This window comes from Anopheles gambiae, chromosome 3, assembly GCF_943734735.2.
Source record: "Anopheles gambiae chromosome 3, idAnoGambNW_F1_1, whole genome shotgun sequence".
NCBI classification, from domain to species: domain Eukaryota; kingdom Metazoa; phylum Arthropoda; class Insecta; order Diptera; family Culicidae; genus Anopheles; species Anopheles gambiae.
The window spans coordinates 948,564-967,211 of record NC_064602.1 but is presented as its reverse complement, the minus strand read 5'-3'; the positions used below and the strand labels follow the sequence as shown (position 1 = coordinate 967,211).

General features: G+C 46.4%; 1 protein-coding gene across 9 annotated transcripts in view; it reads left to right on the top strand.

The window, feature by feature from the left end:
* Window positions 1-18,648, top strand: part of LOC1278170 (protein madd-4) — a 119,736-nt gene that overhangs the window by 77,428 nt on the left and 23,660 nt on the right. For all 9 annotated transcript variants that reach the window (XM_061656286.1, XM_061656285.1, XM_061656289.1 and 6 more), the window contains exons 4-7: window positions 10,434-10,556; window positions 11,053-11,205; window positions 11,347-11,474; window positions 14,356-14,527. In XM_061656286.1, coding sequence (XP_061512270.1) covers window positions 10,434-10,556; window positions 11,053-11,205; window positions 11,347-11,474; window positions 14,356-14,527 — 576 coding nt within the window. The remainder of the gene's footprint in view (window positions 1-10,433; window positions 10,557-11,052; window positions 11,206-11,346; window positions 11,475-14,355; window positions 14,528-18,648) is intronic.

Sequence of the window (18,648 nt, the reverse complement as noted above, 5' to 3'; positions counted from 1 at the left end):
GATCTTGTCATTGTACCGTGGGAGGGGTTTTCCCTCCCGCAAAGCAATGGTGATGGGGACGATACACGACAACAATCAAACAGCAGCTCGTATTACCCGTACTTCACTGCTGGCAGCACATAGGCAGAGCACACCTTCCATTGGGTACAGTTCTATCTGTATTTTTTTTTTTTCTCGCTTTGCTCTAGTTTTCCAAGATTCCAAGTGCCTAGATTTTACTATTTTCTTTCTACCAAAACACACCATGCACCTTGTGCCGTGACATCAGCGCACGAGCACGAAGCTCTTAAAATTCTATCAAATATTTAAAATCAATATGCACGTGCGAAGCGAAAGTGAGATGTGCATTGGGATTTCGGAGGGTGTCGTTGGGTTGGGCGTGTGTGTGTGTGTGTGTGTGAGAAGTCTTCGCCCAGAACCTTTGACAGGGTTTATTTGATTATTTACTACTGTAAGCAAGTCAGCGTCGAAACGGTTCGGATCGGATTAAGGCGAGTGCTTTGGGGACCGTATGAGAACATTCGCACGGTGAGGAGCTGATAGTTTGATTTGGTGTTTGGGTGTGTGTATTTGTTGTTTGATGTTGTCTCGACGGTGTCAAAGTATCTCAAGCGATGTGCTAAATTATATACCTAATCAGATTATCAATGTGGCAAAACACTAAAACTTTGTTGCTTAGGTGTGATCATCAATCGCTTGATATTTGCACTTCACTTTCTATTCTATACTTTTATTTGTTATGATATTGTTTTTCACTTTTTTCAATAAATTGAGCCAATATTATTAAAGACTTATGGATCTGTTCGTTCTAAGCCATTTTCTAGAGTTATATCGCTCCCCTAAAAGGCCATTAAGACGGCAATCTTAATGTCTGTAAATGGAAGTACATTGACATAAAAGCGAATCATGTGGCAAATTATCGCACGAATTACATGCCTGTTTGGCACCCCCTTCCTTTGATGGCACTCTACACCCCCAAAACAACACGATCCTTTCGCTGTTAACACGCTCCACATCTTGTACACCAGGAATGGAGCCAAAAACCAATGCGAAGAGGCTCGCTGTAAACCATTAGCACTTCGCATGGCACGCACGAGTTTGACACTGTTTCTTTACATACTACGCACAGTCTCACACACACCCACAAAAAGCTCCATCTTTGCCACACGAGCGTAAAAAAGCCCACATAAGAAAGGGTCGACAATTTGCATAACATCCAATCTACAAAAATTCACATCTGCTTCGGCGTCACGGGTGTCGCCTGCTACAACGGGGTCGTCCGTTTGGCAGTTCCGTTTTCCCTTGTTCCCCGTGGTAGGCTGTTTGGTCACATTTAAACTGATTAAAATGACCCTATGTTGTTTGAAAACATTGTTTGCACACCCTTTGGCGAAGGTCGATTTGAGCGCAAAGTGGCCAGGCGTAAATGTCAACCTCCCCGCCGGTCACTGCGGGACGGAACTTACGCGGAACGTGAACAGACATCCGGGAGGGAACCGATCAGTCGGAAACACGGCCACACATCCGGGGCGTAACAGAAAAAAAAAAAACACCGGGGATGAGGAAAGTGAACAGGATCCCAAGGAAAACCTCTTTGGTAAGAGAAAGAGTGAGCCGCCTGGACACGAACTTTCACTTCTGCGCCACGTCCAGCGCAAGGGGAAATTGGATTAGGATGGTAAACTTTGGGCTCATTTTTCCCTCATCTGCAAACCTGACCGAAAGGCATTGCTCCCGGGCAGTGGCCGGGCGCTACCAAAACGAAAATTAAATATTCAAACCAATGTGGCTAATAAAATCATGCTAACTTTTAATAATTGATAAAATATTCATTACCGCCATCCCTTGCTGGGCGGGTGGCAAACGGGAAGTCGGGGCTGTGTTTTCCCGAAAATCCTAATGCTACCACCCAGTGTTTGTGTGTGTGTATGGCCACACGTGTGTGAGTGTTTGTGTACCATGTTTAAAGATTGCGTATTTAAACGAGATAAAGCTGAACGAGCTGAAAGCCTCCGGGGATTTTTCCAGCCCCGAGGAAAAAAGGGAAAACGCGCCAGATGAAACCAAAACAAGGAAAACTCCGAGCGGTGTGGCCTACCGACGGAATACTATGGTCGGATAATCCAGTACGAACGAAAAACACATAAATACGGACGAGTTGTTGGTGGAAAGTAAAACTCCCCTCCAAGCATCGCACACCCACACAGCCAACACAGCAGCACATATCTCCTCAGGGAGTGTATGTACCTGCGTGTATGTGTGAAAAGTATCCGGCGGAAAAAGGATGAATGGAATATTTCATCCCGCACTCGGGGCCACACGCTTTCCCTGCTGCCCGGTTTCGTTTGATGTGGAGCCACAGAAATGAAGCTGTTGATGAAAAGCTCGATATTTATAATTACATTACAGCATCGATTGTGCATTGTATGTGGCGAATTGGGTTGAAGAGAGTGAATGGTTGGTAATGGTAACGGCAACATGTTGAGTCGAGCGACTGGAAGGAAGGAAATTTTAATCGCTTTAGACCGATATCAACAGCGGGTACGCTTGTTGCGTTTAATTGCTACAGAAATGTTGCTTGTTTTTATTACTCTGAACTGTACAGCATGTATTTAACTATTTCGGGAAAAACGCAACAATTGAAGGAAACCCATGCTCACCATGCTGCGTAAAATTTGAGGAATCGTTTACGTTATGAACACACATGTTAATGATTTTAAGCCTTTTTGTTTGCAGAATCAATTAATATAATCAACTTAAGTTTACTTTACACCGTAACATCGATTACATGACTATTTTCTTGAACTTATTATACATCTGAAAAACCTTTCTTGCAAGCAGCGAAAATCACTTACACAAAATTCACTGCTCAAGCAACTCAAACTTTTCCACTTTATTAACCTTCCCGAAATCCCGAACGAACTGAAGAAGATTGTACTTATCCCACTGTGTGCAGCGACACTTCTACCGCTTTAAAACTGCAATTTAAATTACTTGACATTTATGAAACAAACGAAACCGTGCACGCACGTGCCACTGGGAAACTTTCACTTTTTCCCAACGTAATCTAACTTGTGTAGTTACTTTCCAGTTTTGTTGTGCCCGGGGAATGTTCTGTCTCAGCGTTGGCTCCCTTCGCTCGACAAAAGCGCTCGAAATAAACACTTGGGAAAACAACCGGGTGGCAAAACTCACTTCTCGTTACGGAACGAACTTTTCATCGTCATCGTTCATCGGCCACCGTAAAACAAAACTGTTCTCGAGCACTTTTTTTTCGCGCCCCGGGCGACGTATCTCCTCGAAGCTCGAGAACGAAAAATTGCATCGTCGTCGTAAACCATCGCAGCCCTTCCCCCGCTCACCGGTATGCTGGGCCGCTGCAGAGTTTTATGCTTAATCATATTCATGAATTTTACTACTCAAAGTGGAAAATATAATAAAAACAGAATAATGCATCTCGTGCTGGTGTGAGGTGTTCGAGCCACTGACAACATGGGCAACATGTGGGACAGACGGACGGAACACGGTGAAGGATTGAGCGGTCCCGGTGGCACGTGTGACATGCAAAACGAAGTTCAATCCCGTCACTCACTCGGGCTCTCCTGAAGAAACGTGTGACGAGAGCGCTTGCTTCAAAGCAGTGACAGTAAAATGATTCACAACAAAGTGCAAAATTCACAAACAACTTTATATGCAATGTTTTTCCTCGCCGCCTCCACCGGTCCCGAGCTGAGCAGGTGGTAATGTTGTAATCATGGGAACGATCCGGCGTGGGACGAATGAAAACGAATGCGAAATGAATCGCTGGGTTGCGAATGGGTGAAGAGATTACGACGCACATGCAGTACCACGAAGCAACATTTGAATGAGAATCGTATTTTTTCTCCACCGTTTCCCACCCAAACCCTAGGTAGTGGGCAGATATTTTTGGAACGTTGTACTGTAACGATACAAAATGTAAAACAAACATGACATCCTCACCCATGCTGCGTGTTGTTGGCAAATGTTTCACATTCCACGAGACTAGCCTGCTGGAATAATTGCACTATCACGTCCACCGATCGGTGCAACTGATTCCGATACACCGGACGGACCGGGAAACGGGCGAAAAAAATGAAGCATAAAAACACGATACAGAAATATATTGCTCCCCGTTACGATTGGCTCAATCAAGACCAACAAATCAGCGTTGAAGTGGAAATCGGTCCGCTTCGAGGCGAAGAAAAAATGAGTGTCCATAAGCTACGCCCTTCGTTAGTGAATCAATGCCGCACTGCTAAGGGTGGTACGAATTGATGCCACAAAAGGGGGAAAGTAATTAATTTACTGGCTTACTAAAGCGCTGAGTGTAGGGTGTGATGAACTCGGTAACCAATTTGTGTGTTTGGGGCTTTCGAGTTGGGCGGCTAGTTTTCAATGGGGGAATAATTTGTGGAATGAAGAGAAAAACAGACAAGTCAAGCGTCGAAATGTACAATAATTGAACAGCTTGTTACAAATTGCGCCTAGCAGTATGTAATCGGCGAAGCATAAGCGACTGGATAGGCGAATTATTTGATTGCGCTTAACGATCGATCGAAGTGTCGTAATTGATATACAAAAAAAGACATTTAAATTCAAACCCCTATTCATCGTTCGCCTTGTTAAACGCTATAAATCATTCCAGTTTCTAATACGGGATAAGATCTACTCAATTGGGCGCTATTAAAAATTTGTCCCAACCACACAGCCGGATGGTCAGGGCCAACAAATAATAATGAAAAAAAAAAAACCCAACGCCAATTCAACGAGACCAAGTAAATGCACCGTCGGATAAGATAAGGATGCTTCCACTTTGTTCGTTCGCAAAAATATGAAGAAGCGTATGGTTCATAATACCGACTCACTTATCTTGCTCCCCGAGTGCTTCCCCAAGTGGCATCCCCCGTGCTCGGTCTCCCTCCTTATTTCCAAGGACTCACGTACACACCTGTGAAAAGAGCCAAGACCATCGAACTGCACCGGAGTAACCGCACTATCGAGTGCTTTTCCGTTGCTTTTATGCCACAGTGCACGCGCGGGAAAAAGACAGATCGGAAGAGTCTATTTTAAAAATGTCCTCGCCCGTTGCGCCTCGCTCGCTGCCGGCGCGTAGCACTGGCACTGTGAGAGGTCGAGTGTGCCGGAATTCGAACGCCGGAAAATGAATGGGAAATAAATCCCGCCAGCAAAATGGCTCCGGTTTTGCGATAAGAGAGCGAGCGATCCATTTGGGGCTGTTCGGTGCTGGGTGGCCGGAATGTGGTCCGGACCGTACCGGGCGGGGAACGTTGCAACGGTAGACGGTGCTAGAAGTGCTTTCCGGAGTCGTTCCGGTGCTGCACGCCTTTCAACCTTCAATTCTCCCACTCTCCGCCCGCCGACCGCTCCGATGGTGCAGGTGAAAGTGATTCAAACAACCGCATCGTGGCATACCTACAACCGGTGGCCTCCCCCCCCGTGCCCTGCAGCTCGAGTGCCCTTTATCCAAACACTTTTATGTAAATGCTATTTTTGTAAAGTGAATGTGCCATAGATCTGTTTGCCCGACCCGACGGGTAGTGTGGAACGGTCGCCATCGTTCGACTGCCGATTGGACGTCGCTGTTTGCCAAGTGCCAAGCTGCTGGATCAACTCGATGACCACTTTTCGCAGTCATCTAGTCGTTCGGCAGGGGCCACAGCGGTGAGAGCCGTTTCTCTACCACCACTGCACCGAGTTTAGATATCCCATATAATTGACATACTCTCGGGGTACTTGAGACACGACCGATCCAAGCAGGGAACCATTTCCCCAGCACCCATATTTACATTTTCAATCTCGCATACTGATGCAAACACAGTATAATAATGTGTGCATGAGTGTGGAGTTGTGTGTGTCCGAATGTGGCTTGTGCTCATGCTACTCTGGGTGAGACCGCTCAACACCTGGAAGGCTAGCCCATGACCAAACATAAGCTAGATTTCCTTCCGGTTCCGGTTGGACTTGTCCATGAAAATGGAATATCTGAATTAATCTGAATTAGGCTGATGCTCAGCGTTTTAAGTGGAATGTTGAATTGCCTATGAAATTTCGAAGTATGAGCGTAGACAATTTAATTTTCGGGAAATGATTGCCATACATACACGTAAAAGTTGTTCATAAAGTCTCACACAACATCGATTGTTAAATTAATAAATACATTTTGCAAACTCAATACGCTAAAAATGACATATAAAACGTACTGTCAAGTTCTCAGTTTATTGGTCAGTTTCCATAGTTTGTTAGGTGACTTCCACATGAATGATGCAGTTGCACCGCAATCAATTCAATCTATTCAATATTAATTGTACTAGCGGGCTTGTGGTTTAAGATCATCAAATTAGGCTGACTTAGAAGCGCCACGTGCGTGCTTAAGAGATTGAATCAACCATCCTGCTGAGCCAGATCACTCGGTTCCATGGAATTAGACTACGAAAAGAAATCTTTAGAATGATTTAAAGAAGTAAATTCATTTTCAAATAATATTAAAAATTATTGACTATTCTAGCGTAATGAAAAAATGTTGCAATGATTCAGCCTATCAATTTGTGCTCATCAAACGCCACCAGTACGATGGCGTTTTGACAGAATATTAACAAACACACCATTCAAATTACAATCAGAATTTTAAAACTCAATCACTCTACCGATTTGAAAACAATTGCCGACCCTTGTTGACTGGGGCGTGTTAAAACGCAAGTAAAGCATGCCTTGCGGACGGTTACGATACAGCCTTCCCGGTACGCTATCAACGATGAAACCGACCCGAGTGTCTGCATTTGAGGGCAACTATCTAATGAAGAGCCCATCCCTGAAGAGCTCTACTGGTACTGCGGGAAACTATCATCGACCTATTCAGTTCCAAACTCAACACGTTTGAAGTCTGGTTTGGGCATGTTTCAATGCTTTTGTGCAAGCCCTCTGTCACCGTGATGGGATGCTCGGGAGCGTCATCAAAATTATCTGCCCATGGATCGGAGCGTTACGTTATTCTTGGTTCGGGTTAAGCCGTTCCCACTTGAAAGTGTCCATTCCAACGGTTTGCCTATACGAAACGGGTGACGGTTAAACGAGCGCGCAGATAAAGTCGGCAATGAATGGAAGGACAGGACGAAAAATAGAAAAAAAGCTGTTGGTTATGATGGAAACCCGACACAACTCCATTCAATAGCCACTCAGCTTCGCCATCTTCGTCAACCGGTGCCATGGTCACTCAAACGATCCATCCCTGTAGCCATTCCAAACCCAGGCGTGATGAGCAGCAGTGGCAGCAGCGAAGGAAAGCAAAAAAAAAAACCTCATCACCATTCATTGGCACTTGCTACAAAATCATAAATCATGCCCCAAAGGCTTTCGAGAGCGAGTTATCCGACCGGATGCCACCAGAAAGCCCACACAGAGGAGGCGTCAAAAATTACGTCCCAAGCAAATACAATGCTCATCCGGGATTCAGGTGGAGCGTTTTCGGCGAAACCCCCCAGATGCCTTTGCATACAAGCCTCCAGTCAGCCCCGTTTCGATAAAGGATATCGATATCATGGTACCAGCAATTGAACGCTTTCACGTATTCTTCATCCTCACCTGACGCACAAGGATGACGAGGCTTGTCGTTGTATGGGAATAATTCGTTTTTAGGGATTTTCACAATCCATCGATCGTTACGGATAGGCTCTAGAGCTTAGTAGAGCTTCACCGCCATTCCAGCGAGAACAGTACAAACCCTTCATGGTGGAAGATGCTACTTTAAACCGAAAACTGACTGTCATCCCTTCCATCCATGCTTCTGTTTGCATCATCATCATCATCATCATCATCATTGGCACCGGTAGCAACACACTCCGATAGGTTGCTGAGTATTATCAGCATAACCACTAAGCGTATCTTCACACAAGAGAGCCCAATGGTTTCCTCATTTGCGATGGGTTCCGCATTCTTCAACAGCTGGCAACGAACGTAGCCTGCCTTACTGCTTCGGAAAGGATACAACATGTGCGCTACCAGGGCACTTCTTCCCCGCCTCCCCGAACACCACCGACACCTGCCGTACAGAAGAGAATGTTGCTCTGTCACGTGTATCAATCACATCAACCGAAACGGAAGTGCCAATGCCATTTATCGAGCGTGCTGGATCAAAGCATTCCATGTCCTATCGCACCACACAGCAAAAGGAAAGGTTAGCTTTTATTTCTCTTTTGCTCCCGCTGTGGCTTTCTGGTTCTGGAATCGATTGGAGTGCCCCGGCCCATGCCATCCCAAGCACACCCGGCCAAGAGCACCAGGTGTACTCTCAAAGCTGTAGGTCAGCCCCGCAGGGTCCGAGGAAGAAGCGGAACAAAAAGCCACTTCAGCGCAAAGGCTTTCCGTATACTCCCCGAGTGATGCTGCATGCACAAGCTTACCTTTTTTGCATTGATTTCAAGATACCGAGCGGCATCGCCTCATCATCGGGGACTCTTGGACTAACTTTTGCTTTCCCTATACCCAGGCACGTCCCAACGATGCAATTGGAGCGAAACTGGACTCATAATTGAATTGTGTATCTTCGGTTCCGTCCTTTCCGACCAGCCTTCCTCCAAGCTTAGCTTGGCCCTCACACACACAGAGCTCTCACAGATCGATGAAATGATTCTCTTGCGTCTGAGACCTTCACTTTCCATCAGCTTCGAAGCGTAACGACGCAGCTCTTTCCCCAATACGACCCACAAGAACCGAGTTGTTTATGTTCTTTTACCTTGTGTTGTTGTATTCCTCTTATCCTTCTCGATGGTGAAGCAGAGAAGTTTTACCGCTTGTCTTGATTCTCGCTGGAAGGTAACAATGCCATCGGATGCACTTCTTTCAATATGCTTACGGTAGATTTTCTGCACGTGTCATTGTTTCGATTTGGTGATGGTTTTGTGGAATGGCTTGATGGCGTTTGCTCGCCGAGGGAATGACGATCTGCAAAGTGATGCATACCAAACGAGCACAACCACATACTTTCGATATCAAATAGACTTTTCAATTTGTTTGCCCATCGGGAGATTCGATCCGCTCCGAAGGGGTGGTTGATACTGCACAATGAGATGAGCAAGACATTTCTTATCGTCTATAGAATGTATGTCTCTGTTAAAATCAATGTTGTATGGTTTTGGCGTATTCGTATCAGTATCAGTACAAAAAGAACACGTCTGAGAGTATGCAAACTGTAGAACATTATTTGCTTATTGTAATTTTCAAAGCTTATTTGCTGACGAATATCCCTCCTTTCCAGTGCATTTCAATCAAATCATTTCTCACTAAGATGCCTTTGAGTCTATTGGAAACAGTTTCCTCGATTCTATGTCTATCTAGTTCAGTCACATACCACATTCATCCATTACTGCAATTTATACCTTCGCCTAATGTAATGCAATTACAAGCAGCTTAACGCGCTCGTCTTGCTGTCTGCTATCTTAGCCCCCTCCCCACCATCTACATCAGCACACGAAATTGTTTAATTAGCCAGAACCGATCGAATGACCGTTTCTAAGTTTCTAACACCTCCACCGGCATGCATGAGCCTTCCATTTTCACATAATTGATATTTCGCTCGCTGCATCTACACTCCACACGCCACTGCACTACCGTACTCGAGCCAATCTCGATGCTTCAGCCTCAAGGAGGCTTATCGATAGCATGGCCACCACTAGCTTGAACGGGCCGCATGCACAAGCCACTTCCCCGAGTACTGTTTCTTGCCTTTGAAAGCTTCCACATAAAAGCCCCCAAGAAAGCGGTACCGTACCGTAGTCAGGCAAAACCTCAATCGTGCGGTGCAACGACTCGAAGTGCATATTGAATCAATAATACCGAACAAGCCGGAAAGTGCATTGGCTTTGCTGCTTTGGCGCGTTGTGTCTTTGCGCGATCTTTATATTCGCCGCTTCGTTCCGCCGGCGTGCAGCAGCAGCAAAAACAAGATCAAGTACCCGTGCCAACCCGTGTCGAGTAAGAAATGTCACATTAATGCCAAGCGAATGAGAAGTCCTCCACGGCCAGCCGGGCAGATGGCGTTCAATTAACAGCTCCCATCAATGAGAAGTCAATTAAGCGCTCAAGCCACGGCAAATGCCACCCGGGCATGGCGGCCACTAGCAGACGTTCTGCAGCAGCTGCTGCTGCTGTGGAGGATTTTCGATTATTGTCAGCTTAAAAATCAATTAATTTAGTTTATTTTCCAATCAACCACTCCAACCCGAACCTCGCCCGCATCTTCCTTCGGCGGCTTCCGTTTATTGTTATTTTTCTCCGTGTTGCAATTGCAATAACCGACAGTTGAGGTTGATTTTCCTCATTTCGACTGTGCCACGGTTCCTAGCCAACTTCAGCTAACGATATAACGGGTTTCTTGCTCTCTTTTTCTCTCTTTCCAGTGTCTGATCCTAACGTTGGCCAAGGCAACACACAAAGATAACCGAGGTGGTTCGAATGAAACCCTAAGCACTTGGTCACCGTCGGGCGTAGATTTGGAGGATGAGGACGACGAGGAGGTACAGGTAAGAATGTGATTTGAAAAAGTGAACCGAAAAAAAACACATGCAGACCGATATGCTTTGGAAGTACGGAAAGGTGGCTCCAATTTACCTCACATCGAGATGCAATTAGTCCTTAAGCTGGTACAGTCGATTTAGTTTTCCGATTATCAGAACATCGACGAGGTGGTTATGAACTTTTCTTGGATTGTGTCTCTTAGCTAGTGGAGCAAAGTGGAGCTGTGATTTTAATTCAAGAACAGATTGTGAGCTGTCTTTCCTTTCCGTATTTAAAGTGTAGAACACACATGCATATTATTCCATTATCACCAAAACTAGTACAAGTAAACTTCTTCTTTAAAACCTCCATACATCACTTAACATTCCCATCATGGGACGTCCTTATCGATCTGTTGACTAAGACTGAATTCAATCACTCCGATATTTTAAACTTCCCTGCTGATCGCAAGAATTTCCACTCGATTTACGATACTTTTCTCTACACCATCTATTTTGCCAGAAACGAGCAAAAGCTCAAGGTTGGTCATCGTGGACGGAATGGTCAACCTGTTCGCGTTCGTGCGACGGTGGCGTTGCGTACCAGCTGCGCCGGTGTCACGCACCTCACGGCTGCAAAGGAGACGCGGTGCGGTATAAAATCTGCAACATGCAGGTAGGAGCGCTACTCCCACACCCATCCATCGTCCGGCGGGTCTGGCGAAGCGTGCATAATTGTAATTGAGCATAAATCTTCATTTTTATCTTCTTTTTTCGCTCTCTCTCTCTCTCTCTCTCCACTCTTCACGCTGCGCAGCCCTGCCCGGAGCAGCAGGATTTCCGCGCCCACCAATGCTCGGCGTACGATGACGTGCCGTACGACGGTGCGCTGCTGAAGTGGACCCCACACTACGACTACTCGGAACCGTGCGCCCTCACCTGCCGGTAAGTGCTCGATTTTTCAGCTCCCGTGCCGCTCGCATGGACAGCTTTTGGGCCGTTCGCCTCTTTTTCTAAGAGAAAAAATATTAAGCCTTGTCCGCCTGTCCGCGTTTCTGGCAGCAAAAACGCACAATAGATGAAAATATAAAAAAAAGACTAGATGAACGACGCCACCACGACACGCCGAGGCCCGCCGGAAGATCGTAATTTTTCGACGAATTGTAACGTCTCAGTTACGGTGTGTGCGCTTGTTTGCACGGGTGACGGAAAAGCTGCGAAAGCAAAATAAAAAGCACACCGACCTGTGCATGCCTCAGTAGCTGCAGCTAGAATGCTGGAAGGAGCGGCCCGATCTGCGCGATTCCGGGAAGAGATGATGATGAAATTCAACAGTCTGCTCATAACTTGTAATACTGGGGTATCAAACGGTGCCGGGGCAGTCACAGTTTACGCGCCTTCACGGTTCCCGGAGCAGCACGGACGAGACGCACCATTTTTATGATCGCTCGTGAAAGTGCCAGCTTAAAACGGGGAAATCGTGCAAGAATTAAATGAATTAATTCGCTGTAATTTTCAATGCCGAGACTGCATGCGGAAGAGGTTGTTGAGCTCATAAAAGTATTGTTTATAAATTTACACAGCTTGTAAAACATGAAGTTGACCAAGCTAGAGCATGCTGCTTTAATGCTTATCGCTGTGTTTCGGGCAATCTTTTAGCGTCTTTATTCTGATTGTTCCGTCCTTAGAAGCACAAATCCTGATCCTGACTCATCCCGACACAGCACATTAACAAATTGTTTGAAAGATTAAAACGAACCATTTCATCTTGGATCGCGCATGCGATCGAGAAGAAATTCCCCGTCCGTCCGTTCCGCGCCTAATTCAATCAAACTCAATCTTGCTAATTAACTTTTATCATCCTTTGAGCCGACCCAGGGCAAACGATATCCCGACGTGCAGTCATCTGGCAGAAATCAATTATTCTTCCCCCGGTACGGCTGCCTCCTTCACTAAAAGCAAATGTTCGTACCTTTTTCGGTTGGTTCTTGGCTTTTCGCTCGGCTAAAAATAGAGCGCATACCCGTATCCGGGATTCGGCATTGGAGCTCGGCATTGGGGTTAGGATCCCGTACCAAGCTCCACTCCACCATCCCATCGAATCTATCGATAACTGGCCGATAAAAGAGCATCGATCCTTCCGGGAATACGGCGTAGAACATTCAATTTCTTGCTAGCGATAGCTTGCCACTCCGCTCACTCCGCTCGCGCTCCACCGCGTCAGCGACATTCATCATGAACTTTCCCGGTAAAAAGTTCCATCCAGCATGCGGAGGAATGATTTAAGCCTCGGTTTAGCGAAGCTGAAAGAACGTTCACGCGCGAAACGCCCAGCGACGCTACGGGTGCTCACAAGGTTGCCCAAGGTTCCCGAAAAACGGGAGGGAAACTTTTCGAACTTACTCGCTTCGATCAAAGACACTCCTCCGGTGGAATGTGGCCGAGTTCGCTACCTTCTTATCTTGCCGAGACGCTCCAGAGGCAATGATATATCACCCGCTGGCTGCAAATCTCTCCCGCTGTCTCTGAGGATGCTGTGTAGGCAGCGTTTCAACCAGCTATTCACGCGTGCATTCGATGCATGTGAAGGTGTGGGGATGGTGGGAGGTGGAGCGTCGATTAAGTCGATGGATCATAGCAGCAGCACGGAGGTATTTGGGAAAGTACGCCGATGTTCTTACACCTGCAGGCTGGAAATGCTTGAATACTTGATAGAGAATGAGTAAAATGTTGGTGTTCAAGAAGGATGTTCGTGTCTGATGCTAAAAAGGAGCCTTATGAAAAGAGAAATGTGATCTCTTAACATTTTTGGCCTTGCATCGAGCAAGTGTGATTATTATAACAGAAAATATGATATTTAAAATATTGTGTCACCCTTTTGCATTTCTTTAAATATTTCATCATCGTTAAATACGCTTTAAATGTAAGCAGTATTTAAACTAGGACAACTGACTGTCAAAAGTAAGCAAAATTTAAAAAAAATGCACCTAAAACCTCTAGCGTCATTCGAAAGACATTCAACTGCATGCATTTGTAAAAGAATCACCGGCTAAGCTCTGGCCACTTCATGTAACGACTTTGCGCAAACCAACGATTACTTTTACTTTGGCAAAGAGTCTAAACTATGCAAATGAATTTAATCTCACCCCCATCCAGCCCCCGAAAGCTCGGTTGAAGTCCCAACCCCAACTGCGCTTACCCAAACTCAATGAAACTTTGTTTATTTCAATGAACACAAGACCATCAGCGTGTTGATCTTGGGTGGCAAACTTTGGTCAATCTTTACTCCATCGCTCAAACCACACCGCTACAAATTCGCCCCCTTTCCTTGCGCGCCCGTCTTGCGCACAAAAAACGGGAACGAATGAGACAAACTGCAAGACGGAGTCGTCTATTGCTGCAGCATCATTAAAGTGCAGCTCTGTAGCACCGGTGACGACGAACTAATGAATTTACTTTCAGCAAATGCAAGTTTTATGCTTCTCTTGTTTAATCTCGTACAACCATCTTCCCTCCCCGAGCTACGATCGTGATAGAGCGTGTTCGCTTGTTTCGACAAAACTTTATCTGGAGACGCTCCCCACTAGCACTCTGGCCAGCACCTGGCACGTGGCTTACACTGCTGACCATCATAAATCCGATCCGCTGGCGTTGGCGGTGAATCCGACAAATCCGCCTAATGCACCGTATGGGGACAAACTGTAAAGGGGAGAAAAACGGGGTGGACACAGTTCCCCTTTTTCCACCAGTCCAGTCCGTGTCGCTTCACACGTTCCAGATATAACCTGTTTTAACAACTTTTTCTTTGCCACTTCAATCGTTCCAGGGGCCGACCTCAGCACCTGCTGGAGGATATGCCGGATTCGGCCGGTGCCGGCGACTCCTTTCCCATCAGTGACGACGAACCGAGCGTCATCGTGCAGCTCTCCAATCGAGTGCAGGACGGTACCAGATGTCGCCCGGGCAGTCTCGACATGTGCATCCAGGGAAAGTGTCAGGTAAATGCAAAGATCTCCTCTCGCTTCTCTGCTTGTGTCCTGCACAGTGCGCACCTTATCGGATTCCCGCTGATCATGGTCTAGCAGAGCTGGGACGAAAGTGGGACGACAACCCCTCTCCTGGACCATCGTCTCGTCTCGCTCTCCCCGAAGTAAGAAAGAATGTAAAGCAGTCAAAAAAGCGAAGCGACGGATTTACAACAGTTTCTTCAGTTTCTCGGCTCACAAAAAGTTGTTCCATTCCATCGCTTTGCTTCTCGGTTCATGAATCTCAACTTCAAGGTGTAAGGAGAAATGTAAGCTGGTGCATGCTTTGTGTGGCAAAACTTTACCCAGCGAGCACACTCAGACCAGGATCGTCGCCCAGCTGAAGGCCTTGCAGCACTCCGTCCCAACACGGCCGTATCGAGCTGCTACGGTCAATAATTTCCACGCCCGTTGGTTCGGTATTGTGTTGCATACATTGTGTTGCAGGCCAGGCACGAGCTTTCAATGCGACGAATAAAGCCACAACTTTCCAGTCCTCCTCTCTCTATGTCTCCCATTCCTTTCACTGCTCCCGGGTGTGCTGCTTTGTCAAGTGGTTCTGTCATGGTGCAAAGTTTTTCGATTAATGCACGAAACTGTCCCGCTCATGTTACAGCAAGAAGAAGGTGCCCCATCGAAGCCGATTGTTGTGGTCCACGCCTAAGACATACGCCATCAAGACTGTTCCTCGCGTAATTGCCGGCCCATCTAGATGAAATGTTTGATTTACATGATCACGTAGACGACGATCATAATGATGATGATGGTGATGATGATGACACTTGGTGTCGGGTCACCTTTGCCCCCGGCAACAAAAGGCTTCCGGCGAAACATATTGCCGGCATTGAGGCTATAGGTGATGGCCTATTCGTGCCCTAGCGCACCACATGAAAGCCAAAAGACGACACCCCCAATACGTCTGCAATCACCGAAACCCCCGTCTCAATGTCCACACCCCGACGATGTGACGATGCGTGTGTGTATCTGTGTGTGCGAACCGAAAATGGAAAAGCGTTCCATTCGACACCATTCTCAGGGAGTGTGGAGTGTGGTTTTCCATCGAATATCGACTGTGAATCGAGCACCGGGCAAAGGGTCTTTTATTCGATACGTTGCTGGCGTGGAAAGCTTGCTGTCTCCCATCCATCCCTCCTGGGGCAGAGTGATAGTTTTTCCCTGAGGTAACCGCAGCATGAAACCGACCAACCGAGTCAAGGTGACGACAGTATGTGCAAAACGTTTCGCTTTTTCTAATACCCCCCCCTCGCTGTGTATGTGCGCACGTCGTGTAGCAAGCAATGGTATAACTTTAGGCGTCGTCTGTCCTTACACAAAAACACCAGCAAACCGGCTATTCTTCCGTTGCAAAGCTGTGAGACACATGGCACTTATCAGCAGCACTGGCTACTCGTCTTCTTTTCGGATCGTTCTTTCCCCCCCCCCTTTTTTTTGGGTGGAAAGCGATGAGCTGGCGGGGACAACTATTGTGGCTGGTGGCAACAATCCGCTTTCCACTGCAAGACGGTAACAGCAGAGCGAGAATCCGAAGTGTAAAAGCCAAACCCATGTAGTCGTTGGTTCATGACCCAATTACACCAAATTGGAATGGACAGAATTCTAAATGGCTCACTGCGTCAAGTCGTTGAGAGTTTGTGTGTGTGTGTGTGTGATGAGGTGAGGTGCAAAGCTTTCATTTATTTCCACTCTACCCGATGCACTTTTGTGAAATGTAGCAAGGCGTTAATTGACTCTAGCTCGGAAGATAAAGGGCCTGGCGGGCACTAGAGCGAGCTAAAAATAGGCAATTAATTAATTGATTCGAGAAATTACTTAGTGTCATTTACATTTCTGTGTATAAAGGGTCATTTTTTACCTTAACACTAATTATGCACAAACCGTTTAAAAATTCCATCGAAAAATAAGAGTTTTATGCTGACAGCTAAAATACTTTCCATCGCACAAACACGAACAAAAGCTCTTGGGGGGGGGGGGGGGGGGGAAATCAGATAAGCTTCATCAATCCCAACAGCAAAGCTTTCTCTCGCCATAAACGCACGAGAATCGGTTGCGTGTAGTTGCTTTTTAATAAAACCACAACATCCGTCAAGCAATAACAAAACCTTCTTTTCGTGTTTTTCTTTCCCGGCCCTTACTTTGACTATGTTCATCACTGCGCTATCCATAAACCGGACTGCTTGCATATGGAACAGAGCAGAGACCACAAAAACTCGATGTAAAACTCTTTGCCCAACTACGCCGGCCGTATGCATTTGACGCGTTTAGTTGGCCTTTTTCCACCCGTTTCTGTCGATGCTCGTTCGAAGCGGCGTGGCTCTTCGGGGGTAGAATGTATGATGCAAATAAGCAAGGGCCATAAAATATGGACGCAGCTTTACGGCACTGAATATGTTACAAGAGTTTTGCTTCGCTTTATTTTTTTTTATTTTTTTAATGGCACCCACTACATGGAACCTTTTTCCTGTGTGGCTCACTGCTCTACCACCCGCTGTGTGCTACAATCACGAGCATCCGCTTCTTTGCACCAGCTTTTGCTACACGGATTAGACTGTGGTTTTGGGTGCAGATCTTCACTCCCTCCACAGCCCTTATTTAGCTGGTACAAATCGTCAATCGCTTGGACTGTTAAGCAGCATCAAAACGCAGGGATAGCCCTGAAGGAAATGGAAAACAGGATAGTACATGCTTGGACCACGCACACAAACACCACTTTTCTTCATAGTTTATTTGACCCAAGGTCGAAACTCTGCCCCGCCTTCCCCGTTTGCTCCTTGGCTCAGAGGATGATTCTGTTACTAAAGTACAAGCGCAATGGTCCATTCTGTTTGCTCCCGGGGCATCCTCTACGCAACCTTCTGGGGGCATTTAGTGCGCTCTTTTACAAGCGAATGGTTGAGCTCAAGCACCGAACAGCAAAAGGGAAAATCAAGCCTTCCCATACTCACACATACACACGCTAACATGGTTGGCTCACCAAGGTGATAATAATTTTGCTAAAGCGTAGATAAACCCATACGTTGATGAGATCAACGCTAAGGGATGAGCCCTCGAGCCCCGAACCTCCCAAAGCAGAAATAGATGAAACGCTTCGTAATAGCTACTTTACCCCCGCTCCAGCTCCAAGATTCTCCATAAAAACCCCAACCCGAACTATTCTCATCGGGTGCAGGAATCTTTGCTATCTTTTGCGTCGTAAGATAGGTGAACGGATGCCCCGAATTGAAGCAGCATTGTACTGTCTAGCTTTCCGTTTGTTTCCCCCCAGAAGCGTAGCAAAAGCCATCAGGAAGACATAACCAGCCCGAAACCATCACGAATGCCTCAGCCGAAATTGGATGATAATTGGGGTGAAATTAAATTTGGCAATAATTTATTACGCTCCCGGGCGCAAATAGTTCTAGCAAAGGGCGAGTCTCGTGGAAATACACGGCGAATCTTTGGTTGAAGTTTTTGGAGCATTGAAAGCAGCGTACGCTTTGGCGTATTAAACACCCCAACCAAGGTGTGGTTCATGCTTTGTAAGGATGTTCTGCTCTATCAATATTATCATCAATTTTGTCGAAATGAGCAATGGTGCTAGCGTCAGCGCCGCTTATCGTCCTTACAACTGCCGCCAAAACCGAACCGAAAAGCACAAAAGTGGCCTCATGCCTTCATTTGAATATAGATTTGATTACAGCAGCACATACACACAAACAGCCACATGCATACATAAGAAGCTTTAAGATGATGATGGTCTTTTCTATTTGACCTCATGCGTCCATACACACGTTCCCTTCTCTAGTCTTCGTCGCATGTCGCTATGAACCACAGAGAAGAAAAATGATACCGACGGAAAACCTCCAACAAGACAGCGCCAGACACACGTACCGTCAGAACTCTCCGGTCTTCCCTCTGGACAACTGTAGGTACCTAATTCCGTTCGCTTAAAAGCACCGGAACGTGATGCTACTGCTGGTGTCTACTCCGCTGCCGATGCTGCCGATTGCTGGGAAGGAGATTGAATCATTAAACGATTAGACCACATGCCCCGGGCCGGTGCAAGGGAAAAAAGGTCAAACGCATAAAGCCCCGTA